This window comes from Cydia fagiglandana, chromosome Z (genome assembly GCF_963556715.1).
Source record: "Cydia fagiglandana chromosome Z, ilCydFagi1.1, whole genome shotgun sequence".
NCBI lineage: Eukaryota > Metazoa > Arthropoda > Insecta > Lepidoptera > Tortricidae > Cydia > Cydia fagiglandana.
In genome coordinates, this window is record NC_085959.1 from 7,986,129 (window position 1) to 8,004,500 (window position 18,372).

At 41.4% G+C, this 18,372-nt stretch overlaps 1 protein-coding gene across 1 annotated transcript in view; it reads right to left on the reverse strand.

Moving 5' to 3' along the window:
• Positions 1 to 9,239, reverse strand: part of LOC134678764 (dynein axonemal heavy chain 5) — a 77,289-nt gene extending 68,050 nt beyond the window's left edge. The window contains exons 1-8 of the mRNA XM_063537462.1: positions 9,157 to 9,239; positions 8,223 to 8,360; positions 7,415 to 7,514; positions 5,603 to 5,774; positions 3,697 to 3,800; positions 1,878 to 2,038; positions 1,558 to 1,674; positions 40 to 321 (exon numbers count right to left, since the gene is read on the reverse strand). Coding sequence (XP_063393532.1) covers positions 40 to 321; positions 1,558 to 1,674; positions 1,878 to 2,038; positions 3,697 to 3,800; positions 5,603 to 5,774; positions 7,415 to 7,514; positions 8,223 to 8,360; positions 9,157 to 9,225 — 1,143 coding nt within the window. The 5' untranslated portion in view covers positions 9,226 to 9,239. The remainder of the gene's footprint in view (positions 1 to 39; positions 322 to 1,557; positions 1,675 to 1,877; positions 2,039 to 3,696; positions 3,801 to 5,602; positions 5,775 to 7,414; positions 7,515 to 8,222; positions 8,361 to 9,156) is intronic.
• Positions 9,240 to 18,372: the final 9,133 nt, after the last annotated feature.

Sequence of the window (18,372 nt, forward strand, 5' to 3'; positions counted from 1 at the left end):
CATAACTTAGCATAGCATTATATTGGTGATAAATCTTACCTTAACCATCAACGAAGAAATCCTCTCCGACGTATTATAAAACTGTGACACACTATGAATCAACCGCACAGTCTGCAGCAGACTCAATATTGAGTCCTTGATGTTCACCGGATCGTCCAGGTACAGCGAATGGCAGCACTTCTCCATGGCCTGGATGAACTTGGCGTTGTCTTTGGCCTCGTTGTAGCAGAAGGTAATCTTGTGGTCCGTGTCACGCCAGAGTTTGATGACCTTGGAATTGGCTAGTTGGAGGCAGGTTAGTGTTAGTTGAACTTCATTGTCCTGTGCAAAACATTTGAATAGGTAATTTTTTTAGCTTCTGACGCAAATAAAGAGTGTTGTGAGTCTGACCCCTACGTATGTGTCTGTCTGTGGCACCGGAGCTCTTAAACGGGTGAACTGATTTGGATGCAGTTTTTATATATTTCAAAGCAGATTTTCTTAGACATGTTTCATCTGTCTGCATATCGGCCCCTGATTGCACAGTGTACGTTTTTGCCCATGCTAGTTATTGTTAGCTTACATGAACGGATGATCATGTTGATGAATGATGACATGATTTATTTAAAAAGAAATAGGTAGAAATAAGTGTTAAAGAAGATAAGTAGGTAATAGGAACCAACTGACTCCAAGAATATCCAAAATATTTGGAAGCGCGGGCCACACTGCAGTATGGATACATTCGGCTAGGTCGAAATTTGGAGTCTTGGGTTGCTGCGCGGTCACTACTGCTACTGCTAGGTTTGAAAGGTTTCGAAGGCCGGACCTCCACGGCGGGGCATTATATAGAAACATCTGACCTAGTCTATTAATAACTCCTGCTAAAATTAAACCTTGGCCTACGCATAGGTTATGAAATCGTTTGAATTGCGGAGCGGAGGCGGCCCTGGCCGTAATACTACTAGGGATACAAAACTAGAGAGAGTGTAAAAAATTTTGATTACGATCGGTATGCACAGAATTTAACTACGCAACGCAATTACGCATATTAAAACTTTTGAAACGCGGGGGCGGCCCTAGCCACGTCACTACTAGGGATACAAAACTAGAGAGAAGGTAAATATTCAGATTTTGGGCAGATATTCGGCACACAATTCAACTTTCAATTATGCAATAAACTAAACGCGGGGGCGGCCCTAGCCATGTGCCTACTAGAGATACAAAACTAATGAGAAGAACATTATTAATTCTGTATTAATTGAAATCATATTTTATTTATTACATGTTAAATATAAGATATGAATGATACTTCGGAATATTTTAATTTGTTTTTATTTCAAGTAGAAACACTGCTATATTTATAATTTATAAATTGTAAACTGAAATAAATGTCATATACTAAGAGAGAGGACGCTGGTTCAATTCCAATCTTGGGCTTTGGTCACTTTTTCTTTGTACCTAGGTACCTACATTTATTTAAGAGCCCATCAACGTGCACACTAGTTTGATGTATTCAGAAGGTACTTAAATACACAATCAAAGTACTTCGAATAAAAGATTTTTTTTTAATTTATTTACCTGTAAGTAGGAAACTAGTTGGGAGAACTGTGCCCCCCTTTTCTTCCAGTACTCTAACTCGTCCTGTGGACCGCTGGAATCTACTTCTCGACGCAGCTGCTCGCTTTCGCTCAGTATCTACAACAAATACACTTGTTATGATAATTCTGAGAGTTTCCTGTGTTATGGCTATGTTATGGCGTCCGTCTTACGTCTTACGGTCACGTGACACCAGAGTTTTTTTCCCATCACAAAAAGTGAACAGCACCGCTAAAGAAGTTTCCACTTCAAAAAGCTTGCTTAGGGCTCTTAACTTCACAAAATGAAAGCCAGGTACCGACCTCCATAACTTTCTTGACCCACTCGTTGACCCGGTCCTCTAGCACGGTAATGGTGCTGGGGTTCTTGGTCATCTCTTTGAGCTGCACGTGGTCTGTCACGGTCGCCATGTGAGTCTGGCCGTCTTCAAACAGGTTCACTTGCCCGCATACGTCCTCGCATACTGCAAGTTGCATTAATAATAAGTAAAATACATAATAATACATAAAATTCTCGGAATGTTAATTTACTAGTGACTTTTTTTTAAATATAGTTCGTTTTTTTTATTAGCATTAGAAAGAACTCCACAGAAGCAAGCGTGCAGTTTTTATCAGGCTCTTTAATTTTTAATAATTATTGAATTATGTAATGTAGCATAGTCAATACATATAATTTACTTCAAATTGTTACCGCTAAAAGTGCCGAATTTGGAACCACAAGCTTACTTCTGCGAAGTTCTTTCTAATGCTAAAAAAAACGGACTGTAGTTAGCGAATTCCATAGAATGACGCTTTAGGTAATTCAGCGTATATACGTATAAAAAATATTTTGGCAAACTTCCACCGAAAATTGGTTTCAACGAGATCTAGTAGGTAAGTATGTAGTTTTTTTTAATACGTCATAAATCGTATACCGCAATTTTATTAATATGTTACTTGCTGCTACGGAACCCTTCATGGGCGAGTCCGACTCGCATTTGGTCGCCTTTATAAACTTATTTGCGGTTAGTTTTTGGTAAATGATCGCGTGGATGTTATATTTCAGCGCGAATGAAAAGTGCAGTTCATTTGACTTAATCAATATCGATTCCATTTAATCATATTAAAAGTCACGCAATCGTTTGAAATGCCGGCTATTTTTATATTTCTTTACCAGGAGTTCAGGAAAATAAGAAGCCTTGAATATTTCATAATATTATGCTTATGAAAGAAACTTAGAACGAAAGTGAAGTGACTTCTGCATGTGTGTGTAGGTTACACACACATGCTTGAAGATAAATTTATAATAAAGTGTCATTTTATGGAACTTGCTAACTATGAAAACAACCGCCATATTAAAATTGTCTCGGAATGTCAATTTACTAGTGACTTTTGTTTAAATATTTAGCAAGTTCCATAGAATGACACTTTAGGTAATTCAGCGTATATACGTCAAACATTTTTTTTAAATATATTTACATTTTTCGCCTTATTAGGTCAGCCAAGAAAGTGGTCTATAACTTTTCGACTCTATCATCTGATTGACTGTACAAAGGAGTATTGTACAAAAGTGTAAACATATATATTTGACGTCGACTGTACGTCCCACTGCTGCTGGGCACAGATCTCAATATGCACGAAAGGGATTGGGCTAACTATAGCCCCCAACTATAGACTACCCCACGCGGCTCTATACGGGTCGGGGACTACACATACATCTGTCTTTACGGCCCGAAGATACGTCAGTTAATAGAGCCGTCCGCGTTGGGGCGCGCAAGCGCGCTCATGTACACGCGCGCTCCACTGTTGCCTGGCAATTGACAACCCTATTGCCAAGACATACGGTCCACTGAGTCAGGAGTGTTACCTTTGAGAGCGGAGCAGAACGACCTCAGCCCCGGCAGCAGCTGGTTCTTGACGATGGGGAACCTGGTCTCGTCCTCGTCGCCGTCCGCGCTAGGGTGCGCGAGCGCGCTCATGTACACGCGCGCTCCACTGTTGACTGGCAATTGACAACCCTGTTGCCAAGACATACGGTCCACTGAGTCAGGAGTGCTGTTACCTTTGAGAGCAGAGCAGAACGACCTCAGCCCCGGCAGCAGCTGGTTCTTGACGATGGGGAACCTGGTCTCGTCCTCGTCGCCGTCCGCGCTAGGGTGCGCGAGCGCGCTCATGTAAACGTGTTCCACGATGCGCTCGATCGCTGTCACCAGACCCACCTTCTCGGCATTCAGGATGCCGCAGAATCTGAAGAAAATAGTTTATACTCGTATAGCCGGTCAAACAAGTTTATCAGTATAAAAAGGCGTAAAATTTAATTTTTTTGCCACTCTTTTCTACTAACGGTTCGGAAATGGCTTGACAGAGTATTGTATTTAAGAAATCATACTATTGGATGGGATCACTTGCTAGGCTCGTGGTTTAATTTTGGAATCTTTCGTTTGCTCGGGTATCAATATTAGCACGAGCGGTTAAACAACAACTTAGCCCCGTTGTAAAACAAATAACTATTATCAAGTAATTACTAATTACTGACAAAGTACAAAGTAAATAGGAAGATTACGATACTATTTCATTATAATTTCCTATCGAAGAGTTTATAAAAGGGAGACTTTATTTTATGACTAAAAAATTTTTCAAAATTGTTAGTTTAGTTTAGTATTATGTCACTACGTGTGAGTTCCTATAATTGGTTTCCCGTATCTATTATAATTTCTATGTTAATGTCATAGCTGTTGTAGATACAAATATATTAAAAAAAAATACAATTATCCGAGAGAATACAATGGTCTACTCACAGGTCCTTGTGGAAACCCTCCTCAGGCAGTTGTTTACTGACGTTAATCCGGAACATGTATATGCAGACGCCTGTGAACTGGACGTCCCATTCTGAGAGTCGGACAGGAACAATTTCTATGTTAATGTCATTACTAATTATACGAGAGAATACAATGGTCTACTCACAGGTCCTTGTGGAAGCCCTCCTCAGGCAGTTGTTTACTGACGTTAATCCGGAACATGTATATGCAGACGCCTGTGAACTTGACGTCCCATCCGTCGGACAGGAACAATTTCTATGTTAATGTCATTATCCGAGAGAATACAATGGTCTACTCACAGGTCCTTGTGGAAACCCTCCTCAGGCAGTTGTTTACTGACGTTAATCCGGAACATGTATATGCAGACGCCTGTGAACTGGACGTCCCATCCGTCGGACAGGAACAATTTCTATGTTAATGTCATTACTAATTATACGAGAGAATACAATGGTCTACTCACAGGTCCTTGTGGAAGCCCTCCTCAGGCAGTTGTTTACTGACGTTAATCCGGAACATGTATATGCAGACGCCTGTGAACTTGACGTCCCATCCGTCGGACAGGAACAATTTCTATGTTAATGTCATTATCCGAGAGAATACAATGGTCTACTCACAGGTCCTTGTGGAAACCCTCCTCAGGCAGTTGTTTACTGACGTTAATCCGGAACATGTATATGCAGACCCCTGTGAATTTGACGTCCCATCCGTCGGACAGGAACAATTTCTATGTTAATGTCATTATCCGAGAGAATACAACGGTCGACTCACAGGTCCTTGTGGAAACCCTCCTCAGGCAGTTGTTTACTGACGTTAATCCGGAACATGTATATGCAGACGCCTGTGAACTTGACGTCCCATCCGTCGGACAGGAACAATTTCTATGTTAATGTCATCATCCGAGAGAATACAATGGTCTACTCACAGGTCCTTGTGGAAACCCTCCTCAGGCAGTTGTTTACTGACGTTAATCCGGAACATGTATATGCAGACCCCTGTGAACTTGACGTCCCATCCGTCGGACAGGAACAATTTCTATGTTAATGTCATTATCCGAGAGAATACAATGGTCTACTCACAGGTCCTTGTGGAAACCCTCCTCAGGCAGTTGTTTACCGACGTTAATCCGGAACATGTATATGCAGACCCCTGTGAACTTGACGTCCCATCCGTCGGACAGGAACAATTTCTATGTTAATGTCATTATCCGAGAGAATACAATGGTCTACTCACAGGTCCTTGTGGAAACCCTCCTCAGGCAGTTGTTTACTGACGTTAATCCGGAACATGTATATGCAGACGCCTGTGAACTTGACGTCCCATCCGTCGGACAGGAACAATTTCCTTTTCATTGTGACTAGCGGCGGCGGCTGTCTGCCCTGACCCTGTTGGCGGGGCTTTGTGCCTGTAACCATATTTATTTCATTATAGTTCGCTTTTTTAGCATTAGAAAGAACTTGGAAGAAGGTAAGCGACCTTAACATGTCTTTTAATTGAAAAACGCTTTTTAAAAATCAGTAACTATTACTTATAAAAGCAGAAGAATAAGTAATGATCGTATTAGATTTTGTTACATATTTGACGTAACGTTTTTACAATGTGTTTTTCAATTAAAAGACACATCAAAATTGTTTACCTTATTTCTAATGCTAAAAAACAGAACTATAGGACGTAAACAGCACTTGATGCAACCGGTAAAGGTTGGAAAATAAAATATTAACAGTCTGATTCAGGTACCTATAGATCGTTTTTTTTAGCATTATAAAGAACTTGGAAGAAGGTAAGCGATTTTGGCATGCCTTTTAATTGAAAAACGCTTATTAAAAATCAGTAACTATCATTTATGAAAGCAGAAGAATATAAATGATCGTATTAGATTCATAATTGTTACATATTTGCCTTAACTTATTTTTAAAATGTGTTTTTCAATTAAAAGACACATCAAGATTGTTTACCTTATTTCTAATGCTAAAAAAACGAACTATAGTAGAAGGTGAATTTTTTTTATAAGATAATTAAATACGATAACGATGTCTAAAACGACAAAACAAAATGCTTGTTCCATATTTAAGCCAATCAGATGTCGATGTTGCCCATATAAAAGCTATTTTTTCGTTATCTTGGCGTTGATCCTAGTAAAAGTTATTGAGTGATCTATTCGACACCGTGTTTTTATTGAATTCCGTTAACTTCGGGGTATGGTTAAGTACGTTTAAGAGAACTAAATGGCAAAGTTAATTAAAAAAAAAACATTTTTGTTTTTTTTAAACTATATAAGTTTAAAAAGTAATTAAATGTAGCATATAGCATTGTTGTAACACGGGCATTACATTTAACTCAACCAAACAATTGAATTCTGTGACATATCGATGTCATTTTGAACATCGATCGACCGAGATTGTACTTAAGTTTAGTAGCAAATGTATGAACTCATTCTAACCACTAATCAATATGTAAACCGGCCCTAAGGCAAGTGTACACGCTTGTAGAGGCCTTATAGGAAAAAAATATTGATTATCGCCGAAATGGAGTTAACTAGAATATCGGTATCTTTGAGAAAGTTACTTGATTTAAGCTCAGGAATGCACTCTTGAAAAAAAACACGGTGTATATATTTCCCTTACAGAACAGAGTATACAAAAGTTGCTAGGTAAGTAAATATAGTCGTCGACTTGTTGCTGTGATTGGAGAGGTGCCCAATCCGATGGAGTAAATAGATTGACAATATTCTCAGTAACAAACATATTTATTACGACTCCTTGCATGTCACCGAAAAATCATTGAAAGAGAAAGGTCAACAACCAATCAGCCCTTAGTCACAGAATAAATAATAGTACTAAGATACAGAAGACTCACTCTCTAACAAAACGCGTCTGTCACGATCAGGACAGATATGGGCGCTAGCGCTAGGTGGCCATAACGCCACGCGGGGCTTATGGCCAGCCACCAAAATTGGCGTGAAACGGACGTACTTTTAGCCACCTGTAGCAAAGCGACGAAATCGCGGAGTGAGCCAGGAGACACAAGGAGAATTATTAAAGTTACCTTCGACTGGCGCGCGTTCTACCACTTCCTCCACGTCCTGGTAGTACCAGAGGAGCTTGTTGCGCATGTGCGGGAGAAACAGCTGGTTGATGTCGTCCAGCTGAAAAACCATAGTTTATTTTACAGTAGGAGGTTTACCTTTTCTTACTACCCTTGGTACTTCACGTGTGTGGAAGGTACCCTATTTGTTTACGTTTTTATTTACCACTTGGTCGGCCTAGAATAGAAAAGTGCCATTTTGATCCCTCCTAACAGGGAAGATAGCCGTTTTTCGAACAGGTGATATGAAAACAGTATGTCACAATTTGCGCAGCGGGCGCAGCACGGTTCCATTTTTATCGACTATCACTATGCGCGTCCCTTTCGCACTAACATACTTGTTAGAACGTGACAGGCATGGTGACAAGGGATAAAAATGCGACCGTGCTACGCCGCCAGGTGACAGCTCTGTTTTTTCACAGCACTAGGTAGCACCGCATGTACCAGGATGCCAGAAACGCAAGGGTCTCCCTCGAGTTTAAAATCGACACAGTGTTGAATCTCGGGCGCAAGCCGTCACTAACATTCACGCGGTTTACTAGGACTACATAGGATTAATGTATAGTTACAGTCGTGCAAGAGTTGGAAGCTGAACTTCTGCACTTCACTTCCTCGCCTTATCACTCGGCTCCTTTACACGATGGGCCAGCACCGGCAACTCCAAGGGACGCGTTTATGCGTTAGAGGGAGCAAGTGACATTGCTATCTCATTCTACCGCATGGCATGAGCCATTACCCTATACCTAGTTCCTGTGGACCACCAGCTCACCATGTTCCCCTCGAAGACGTGGTCCATGATGGCGTGCCGCGGGAGCCCCGTGCCATCGATGAGGAGTTGGAAGGTGAACTCCAGCCTGGGGTCCATCTCCCCCCTCCTTGCTTTGCGCTCGCATTCTTCTCTTCTTTTCTAGAAAAACATACCATAGTAAAAGAATAGATACTTTGAACAGCTATACAGGGTCATTTTTGGATCGTTAGCCATATTATGCGAGGTGATTAGGTATAATAAGTCATACTGAACAACTTTTTTTAGAGGACTAACCCCGAAATCCCAAAAAAACATTTGGCCTTCCCATAGAAAACGTCGACATCCAGTCGAGCAAAATGTATGAAACAGCCAAAAAATTTTTTGTGATTTCAGAGTTGGTCCCAAAGAAAAAGTTGTTCAGTATAGCCTACCTAATCACCTCGCACAATATGGCTAACGGTCCAAAAATGACCCTGTATATTATTATGTATGTATTGTTTGCGAATCCCGACAAGGTTCGGATTGACGCGCCGCACACGACACCGTGGCGTTCAATGGTTAAAGTCTACTCCAAGCACTAGAGCACTACTCAGAGCGTTTTTACATTGTCCGATCCGATATCGCTCAGGAGGGGAGGATCATCACTGGTCTACAAAACTGAAAGTGTTACAATAAGAACAACCACTAACTTTGTACAATTTATTTATTCTTATTATTTACATGATCTTTTTTCCATATTGCTGCTTGCTGTTAGCGTACTGACGTGTATTCGTAAGTTAGCGCGGTGGGTGTGTGCGTGGGCACACATACATATGCAACACATATAAGGAAGGATGGCTATGATTTCAAAAAAAATACTTAAACCAGTCAACTATTCAAAAATCCAATGGCAGTTACCACACTCTTATATCCAAATATCAAACGTAAATAATGTGTTTTTGCGTATTTATCAGACCTGCAAAATGTCCATAACATCTTCCTCCTCTTCCTCACTAGATCCCGCTTTCAAACCGGCCACGAACATATTCGACTGCCAAGCTACTGGTAGCTAACTAACGGTAATTGTAATAGCTATCACTGCCAACTGATATCCACCACAGATCCCAGAGTAATATGTCCACTAAATAATCACTTCAGTTATTGATGTAAATTAATGTTATTGTACGTTTTTGTTATGTTTTGATGATGTTATGTTAGTTTATTTTTTTAATATTGCATCATGTAGTTTAAGAATATTGTACGCCTTAAAGGCAAGTTATAATGGACATAAGTATTTTAGAACATCTGTATTACCTACATATAACTCACAATAAAGAAATTGAAATTGAAGTATAAAAAAACTAGAAAAATTACAACTGTAACTAGAGTTACGTTAGAAAATTTTAAATGTGCCTTCATTTTATTGAACCCAGCTACAGACGAGTGGTGTGATGACTTGATGCACATAACTAAATAATTATGTACCTGATTGTATTATTATTGTGATTTGTTACTAATAATATAGACCTGTACCTACTTAAAATGTATAATTGTTATAATAACCAAGTTTGAAAATGACCCAGCACATATCGACTATTTACGTTAGATCCAAATTTTGTATCTACTAATTAGTAAAAGTATCAAATAATAATTAAAAAAGTTAATTATTTCTCTGTCTTTACGACATAGATGTTTAATAATTTATTTATTAATTTATTTATTTATTTAAACTTTATTGCACAAAAGAAAACTTATCGTACAAAAGGCGGACTTAATGCCAAAAGCATTCTCTACCAGTCAACCTTAAGGCAAAGCAGAGAGATTGTGGGCGGTGCAACTGCTACTACTACTAACAAAATTTAATATAAGAACGCAACGCTAATTTAAGGAATTTTAACATACATACGCAAGTACATCAAAATATACACGATACATATAATATAAATATAAATATATATAATTGTAATAAAATTCAATAAATATTTATCTGAATCCTGTAAAATCTATACCACATATTTTTGCGCCGCCTACAACTTATCTGCTTTGCCTAAAGGTTGAGTTGAACTGGTAGAGAATGCCTTATGGCATTAAGTTCGCCTTTTGTAAATTGTGTTGTCTTATGTGCATAAACAAATAAATAAATAAATGAGCCTTATTAAGTTTAGTGAAGCCAGGACGATCCTCGGGGGGCGTCCAACGCGAACTATCGGGTGACAAAGGTTTGAACCTTTGGCTTTGGCTTTATAGTTGACTATAGTAGTAATATGCAAAGTGAACGGACAGACAAGTGGGGGTGACATTAAAGGGGGTGGTACGGAGTCGCACTTGCTTGTTGTCGCACGCAATGGCTTGGAATTAATTGAGTTTTAATTTGAGTTAATGTAGGATTTATAAATAGGATACAGCGTAGCGGCTTAGTTTAGATAATTATTTTTTAACTTTGGATTTGTTTTTATTAATTACCGTTCTTATTTACGCCAATTTGCCCTTTAATCCAATATTGGTAAGGTTATTTACTTTACACCTGAACTAGCGACCCGCCCCGGCTTCGCACGGCTTAACAAATTATACACTTAAACCTTCCTCAAGAATCACTCTATAGATAGGTGAAAACCGCATGAAAATCCGTTCAGTGGTTTTTGAGTTTATCGCGAACATACAAACAAACTCACAAACAGACAGACGTGGCAAGAGATTTTGTTTTATAAGGTGTAGTGATTTGATTATGATACTTTTAATGCTATCAAAGAGAATAGATAGTATAGAGGGCTATTGCCATAGTAAATTTTGTAGTCACGGTACATTTATTGCCATCTATCGACACACGATTAAAACTTAAAATAAAATTGAAAATGTATAGATTAATTAAAATATGTATACAGATAAATTATTTTTAATTTTTATTGTTCCATACTGACCCATGTTCTTTCACTGATATGTGTTAATATTATTAAATATCAAACGGTGTTGTCAACGCCATCTAGCCGAGAATAGGCCAAAGGTAATGGCGCCATCTATTCGAGAATTACTTTTTCTTGATTTCCGAGGCAGTATTTTTCTTAAACTTTATTTATCTTATACGGAGTTACATATATCTTTGATGCTATGAATTGCCAGTACTAGAGTCTGGCTACTGAAATATTACACAAATGTTTGGCGGGAAATTCAAAATAATTTGGGCTGGTCACACTTTGTGTAGTAGGAATTATAGTTTTTATACTAGAAAATATTTTTGATTTTCTGTGCAAACGTAAGGTACCTACCTAAGGATATAAGTTAAATATACGTTGACGTGAACTCAAAGTCAGCTCACATAATGCCTACCACTATGTAAAGTAAATAAACAGATATGTTAACACTTTCTCACCATATATGTACAATTGTAACAAGGCGAAAAATGAAGTATTAAAATATTTATAGTGCACCTATCTCCTAATTTGTTTACATTTGTTTAGGAGTTGTAAACATTGCTGTCGTAAATAGCTATTAGGGTTCATGCATGTGTTAAATTAGTCTTTACGTTTAGGTTGCTATTTTTACTTTTGTATATTATGTTTTACTTTGTGCTCACATATTATGTCAAATGAATTGCGTGGAATGTTTTATATCTAGTTATAAGTCTAGGATTCATGCTCCTTTCATACGTGCTTAATATTGTATCTATTTATAAGTCTAGGATTCGTGCTCCTTTCATACGTGCTTATAATTAACGAGATTGACAGAAATAAATAAAACTCACTCTGCATATAATGCCCACTAGTTCAGAGATACAAATCGCCCGGCCATTCCTATATAAACCCGCGCCATTTGTAGCATATTCAGAGAACTCAGAGAGCTTAACTCTATCACTTGCCTGAACACTCTCCAGTAAATAAACTCAGATATATGTGTTTTTATTTCACACAACACATATTCCGGTAAATGGAGGTATAGCGGACTTCGAGACAGCACGACGGCCAGCGCGTTCCAGCGGCGAGTTTCTACGCTTCACCCAACGAACCCCTCATCACGAAAAGTTACAGTCTACACTCCACAGTTTGGTCCTTTTGAAGCCGGATGAAGATAGAAAAACGTACGCGCTGAGTTTCAAGCGACATAGCTTAACTCAGAATCAAGATAGAAAAACGTACGCGCTGAGTTTCAAGCGACATTGCTTAACTCAGACGGCAAGAAAGAAACAAGTACGCGCTGAGTTTTAAGCGACATTGCTTGACTCAGACGGCAAGACAGAATAAAGAACGCGCTGGGCCTAGAGGTTCGCTTCGGCTTAGACCCAACCCCAATACCTTTCCGTACCCATTTACCGGCTTGCCGGTCGGACCGTGCAGCGTGTAGGTCGTCCTCCGCTCACGTGTCCTGGCAACTTTCGTTGCATGTGTCACATGGTTGATACCCACACACTGCTTTCGAACGTTCTAGGCATAGCACTTTGCCATTGCGGGAGATTCAGTGCCACGAGGGATCCACGCTACGCTTAGGGCCTGACGTTACGCTCAGTAACGGTCAGTCATAGATATAGGCAGGTCAAGTTAGGGACCCCCGCGTGTGTTAAGTGAAGTGAAGTGGTTCCAGCCAGAAAGATGTCCGAAAAGGAAGCAAGGAGCCTACGACCACGCACCAAGGGCCCGCCTGCGCCCGCAGCCAACATGGACACCCCTACCCCCTCGTCCGGTAAGACTACGTCCGGCGAGACAAATACGTGGAGCAAGGGCACCAGTGGCAACCCGAATACTACCGGTGGAAACGAGTCGGTACACTCGGAAACGTTAAATGCCACGGTAGTAAATCGTAGTAGATTAGGTACGCTAGTGAATAAAGACATCGATGCGCCGCCATCGCCGTCGCGGGCGCCGTCTAATCGCGATTCACATAGGAGTCGCAAATCGGTTAGGGAACGCGATAATCAATTGGCCGTGCTAATGGCCGAGCTCGAGGTTCGTAAAGCCCGTCTGGCCGTTGCTAAGACAGAGTCCGACACTGCAAATGTACGGCTGCAGATTGCGCAATTGAAGGCGCAGTCTGTCGGCAGCAGTGACGCGACCGTCGAAGCTACTAAGACAAAGTCCGACACTGCAAATTTACGGCTGCAGGTTGCGCAACTGAAGGCGCAGTCTGTCGGCAGCAGTGACGCGACCGTCGAAGAACGGACTAGAAGTTGGGTAGAACGACAAGCTAGGTTACAGCACGAGATCGCAAAGGAAAACGTTAAAATCCCGCCGCCGAAAGAGACCGCGCAAACGCAACCGCCGCCGCGTGCAGCCGTCGATCGGGCTAGCAGACCACCCCCGCGCATTGTAGAGGTACCGCACGGTACCTACGCGCCAATGTACCATAAACCGCCGGAATTGCCTACATTCGGCGGAGATATCACCGAGTGGATATCATTTAGGGCAGAGTTCGAAGATGCGTCGCCCATGTTTAGTGCCGTCAATAACGTCAGTCGGATTAGGCGCGCACTTAAGGGCGAAGCTCGGACGGCCGTAAAATCAATAATGTACACGGTTCAGGATCCGTACGAGATAATGGAAGCGCTGGAACGGCAGTTCGGCGACCCTGAGGAGATTGTTCTTACGGAAATTCATAACGTTAAACGCATGCCGCGTTTATCCGAAGACAATTCTAATATAACCTCATTCGCCGCGCATGTAGCGAATGCCGTCGCCACCATTAGATCCTTGCGTCAAGAGAAATACTTGCACGCGCCTGAGCTCGTGAATAAAATCGTGGATAAGTTGAATCTGATAGTGCGCTATGAATGGGCCAAATACAGGCAGTCTAACGTAGAATCACCCGGGTTAGTTGCGATATCCGAGTTTCTTAACGAAATTAGCACTGCGGCCAAGCGCATAAACCGACATAAGCCGTCTAACAGGTCACGGAATGCAGTGAGCGCGGTTTCCTCTGCGCGCGAACCGAGAAGATCGAGCCAAGCTCTCTCTGGGTCTCGCGCCCCCGCGTTCTACCGTGACACGTCTGACGAATCACGGAGTGTAGTGAGTGCGGTTTCCTCTGTGCGCGAACCTAGAAGATCGAGCCAAGCTCTCTCTGGGTCTCGCGCCCCCGCATTCTACCGTGATACGTCTAATAGATCGCGAAGTGAACGAAGCGCGGTTTCCTCTGTGCGCGGGCCCAGTCGATCGAGCAGCGCTCTCACTGGGTCCCGCGCCCCCGCGTCCTTTCGCGACTATAGTTCGGATTCGGAGTCAGATTCCCGCGAATCATACACACGTGATACGAGAAATAGATCGCGTTCTAATAAATCGACTATAGCTCAAGTAAAGCACCGCGATGGTAATTTAAAGAAAAAGCCAGCGTCAACCAGAGCTCAGCCCAGGCAGCAGACATCGTCTGTCTCTGTCTCGCGCGATGCGTGCGCCATATGTAAGAACGGCAAAGAACACAAAGTTAGTGAGTGTTCGAAATTTCTAGCCGCGACTATATCTAAGCGATGGGACTTGGCAAAGGGTGCTAAATTGTGCTGTAGATGTTTAGGCGCGAGTCACCCTAAGCCTTATGGGTGTCAATATGTCGCGTGTGGCATGAATCAGTGCGAAGCCGGACATAATAAACTATTACACGGTCGAAACGCGGCCGCGTCCGCGAACGGTAATAGAGTCCCGGCAGCACCTGCAGTACTCAATGTTAGACTGCCGCAGACGTGTCACAAAGTCATGCCTGTAGAGGTGTCGGAACCGTTAGGTACCGTCCAAACCCTCGCGCCACTTGACGAAGGCGCGACAATGACTTTGACGCTACACGAAACTGCGGACAGAATCGCGCCCGCGGTACAATTGGTTGGGCACGCAAAGCCTAATACCGCGGACGACGAGGCCTTACAACTTGTGAAACGGCATTCTGAGGTAGAATCATTAGGCGTTTCGCAAAAGTTGCCTCGGGTCGACCCCGACCAACGTGCGCTAGATTTACTAGAAGCCACCTGCGAAAAGATACCGGGGGAGCAAAGGTATCGCTCGGGCTTACTTTGGCGGTCAAATGACGAGAAACTCCCCAATAACCAAGCGCAAGCATTGCAACGGCCGTACAGTCTAGAACGAAAGCTAGACCACGATGCGAAACTTAAAGCCGAATATGCAAAGTGTATGTTGCTTGACAAAGGTTACGCGGAGAAAATAGACTCGCCACCGCCCCCCGAGGCACCCCGGACGTGGCCTCTGGCGCATTTCCCAACTTTTCACCCGCAACGCGGCAAAATGCGATTAGTTTGGGACACGGCCGCCACAGCTTGCGAACGTTCGCTTAACAGCGCGCTGTTGGCTGGCCCCGACCTGTTAAAGTCACTTTTTGGCGTATTAATGCGCTTCCGCGAAAGTAAAATCGCGGTGTTAGCCGACGTCAAACAGATGTTTTTACAGATTGAAATAACAGAGCAAGATCGCGATATGTTACGTTTCGTTTGGCGGACAGGGATCGATTGGGACAGGCCTATATCCGTCTCACTCGCACTCGCGTGGCGATCGTTCATTGATAATGTACGGTTAGTTCGCGCCACCGCTGGTAGTCTGGTTGCCGCCGAGGTTTTCAAAGCCGTATTGCTCGCTAAGAAAACGTAAAGAAACTGCATGAGGGTGACGTAGTAACGAGGAACGTGGCCCAGAGGCGTAATCGCCCAGCTATATCCTGGCCTGGATGGCCATTGTTCGCACACGCGCAGGTGACGTCCGCCGCCCAGTTTCTAGACTCATCCCCATTTACTCCGCGCATGAAGACGGTGTTAACACACGTGGGGGAGACTGTCGTAAATAGCTATTAGGGTTCATGCATGTGTTAAATTAGTCTTTACGTTTAGGTTGCTATTTTTACTTTTGTATATTATGTTTTACTTTGTGCTCACATATTATGTCAAATGAATTGCGTGGAATGTTTTATATCTAGTTATAAGTCTAGGATTCATGCTCCTTTCATACGTGCTTAATATTGTATCTATTTATAAGTCTAGGATTCGTGCTCCTTTCATACGTGCTTATAATTAACGAGATTGACAGAAATAAATAAAACTCACTCTGCATATAATGCCCACTAGTTCAGAGATACAAATCGCCCGGCCATTCCTATATAAACCCGCGCCATTTGTAGCATATTCAGAGAACTCAGAGAGCTTAACTCTATCACTTGCCTGAACACTCTCCAGTAAATAAACTCAGATATATGTGTTTTTATTTCACACAACACATATTCCGGTAAATGGAGGTATAGCGGACTTCGAGACAGCACGACGGCCAGCGCGTTCCAGCGGCGAGTTTCTACGCTTCACCCAACGAACCCCTCATCACGAAAAGTTACAGTCTACACTCCACAATTGCCGTTTTCCGTTATACAACGCTACACGTCGACTTCGCACATTGTCATAATTATTTACGAGCTTAAATAATAGTTTGCGAACCTCACTCAGTATAGACATTATTAATATTATTTAAAATAAACCCCTTATAAACCGCAAACAGTTTGAATGAATGACATAAATTGACAACTGACTTTTAGTTTTTTTTTAATCATAGACAATTGGTTATACAACAACTCGGAGTAATTAACAACGGAGACGCCATGTCTAAAATTTTCGGTACAAAATAGTCTGCCGTTTTTTGCGGGGGAGGGGCACATCAAATGTATAGGTACGTCACGTCAGATAAACGTCAGTCCATACATATGGTTGACCATTGGCCGCCTATTTTCGACAGAGGGGAATGCCTGTTAATGGCGGCTCCATTGTTAATTACTCCGAGTACAACAACGAAATATGTGCGTCAAGCAAATCTTGTCAGTAGCAATGTAAAGCAAACTAAAGAAGGGCAACACTCAAAGAGTAGTATTGCGCTAAGAAAAGCAGCAATGTACAATGTACATCGAACCAAAACTTTTTTTTCCGCTGAGCGCGCCTTGTCACGTACGTCAATTCAAATTGTCACTCGCGGATTCTCTATTGAAAATGTTTGAAATTGTTATTAATACGTATGGACGGACAATTTAAAAGCGGTGTGTGATGTTGATAAAAATGATGAACTAATTTGAAAATCTCAAAATAAAATTGTAAGTGGACTATGCCGTTAAACAAGAATGTATGAATAAAATCATTGCTTCAGCAGGTAGATGTCATACTGGATTTTCATATTTTATTAGATTTCTCAGTTGGCACTGTAGGCATTGTAGGCACCTTAGCTTTAATTAAGCACAGTCTTATTTAATATATTGGTATTTAATGGTGACACAGCAGAAATATCTCTTGAAATAGAATCGATTCAGAATGTAAACATTGTAAACCATTTGTAAACAAACAAGATGATGGCTGTCATTCGCGATCCACATTCCACAGATAAAACACAGATGACACGCGACTTTCGAATTATTCGAACACAGTGTTGCTAACCCGCGATTTTTCAAATTTGCCGCCGTTTGCTACTGACAAGATTTGCTTGATCCAGTTATAGTCAACAATTTTTGGCTAGCCAGACTCAACCACATCGAAGAAAACGATAAACATACTTTTTTATTTCTCAGTGTTTAAAAGTTTACTTATTGTTTATCTATGTAGCGGGTTGAAAGTGATACGTTTCGGCGTGGTTTCGGCCCTAGAGGGAGTTTTACTTTCCAAATATAATACATACTTGAGCACAATCCTGTTAGTCACTCACTAACTCAATGACATGACCTACAGTGAAACACGAAAATCAAAAGTTCGGTTTATGCCTCCCTATCACTCTTGCATATTGATCGATAGAGAGGCAGATAACGAAATTTCGATTTCCGCGTTTCGCGATAGACCACCTGTAAACAAACCGGCTTGCATCAATGTCATAGTAAAAACTTGTCAAAAAACTGTTTTTCTAAGCGTAGGTGTAAGTTACTGTATGGTTTACTAAACAAATTAGTGCTGCACTCTGGCGGCAGAACATTGCAGTAATACTCCCTATTATTTCCAATTTTCACTTTTCCAATAAAGGCCCGCTGAAAACTATTTTACCAGGATGGCATAACGCTCAAAGAACCATGTTTTAAATCCGTTCATAATGGAATATAGACTACAAGTCTTCCAAATTAGGGAATATTTTAGCTTGAACTGCATTATTCTCTTAAAGTTTCAACCATATGTATATAGAAGTAAGGTTCCATTTCGTTTGATATGACTAAAGTATTAGTAAATTGACTTGATACCTAGATGTCTGCGTTATACAAATGA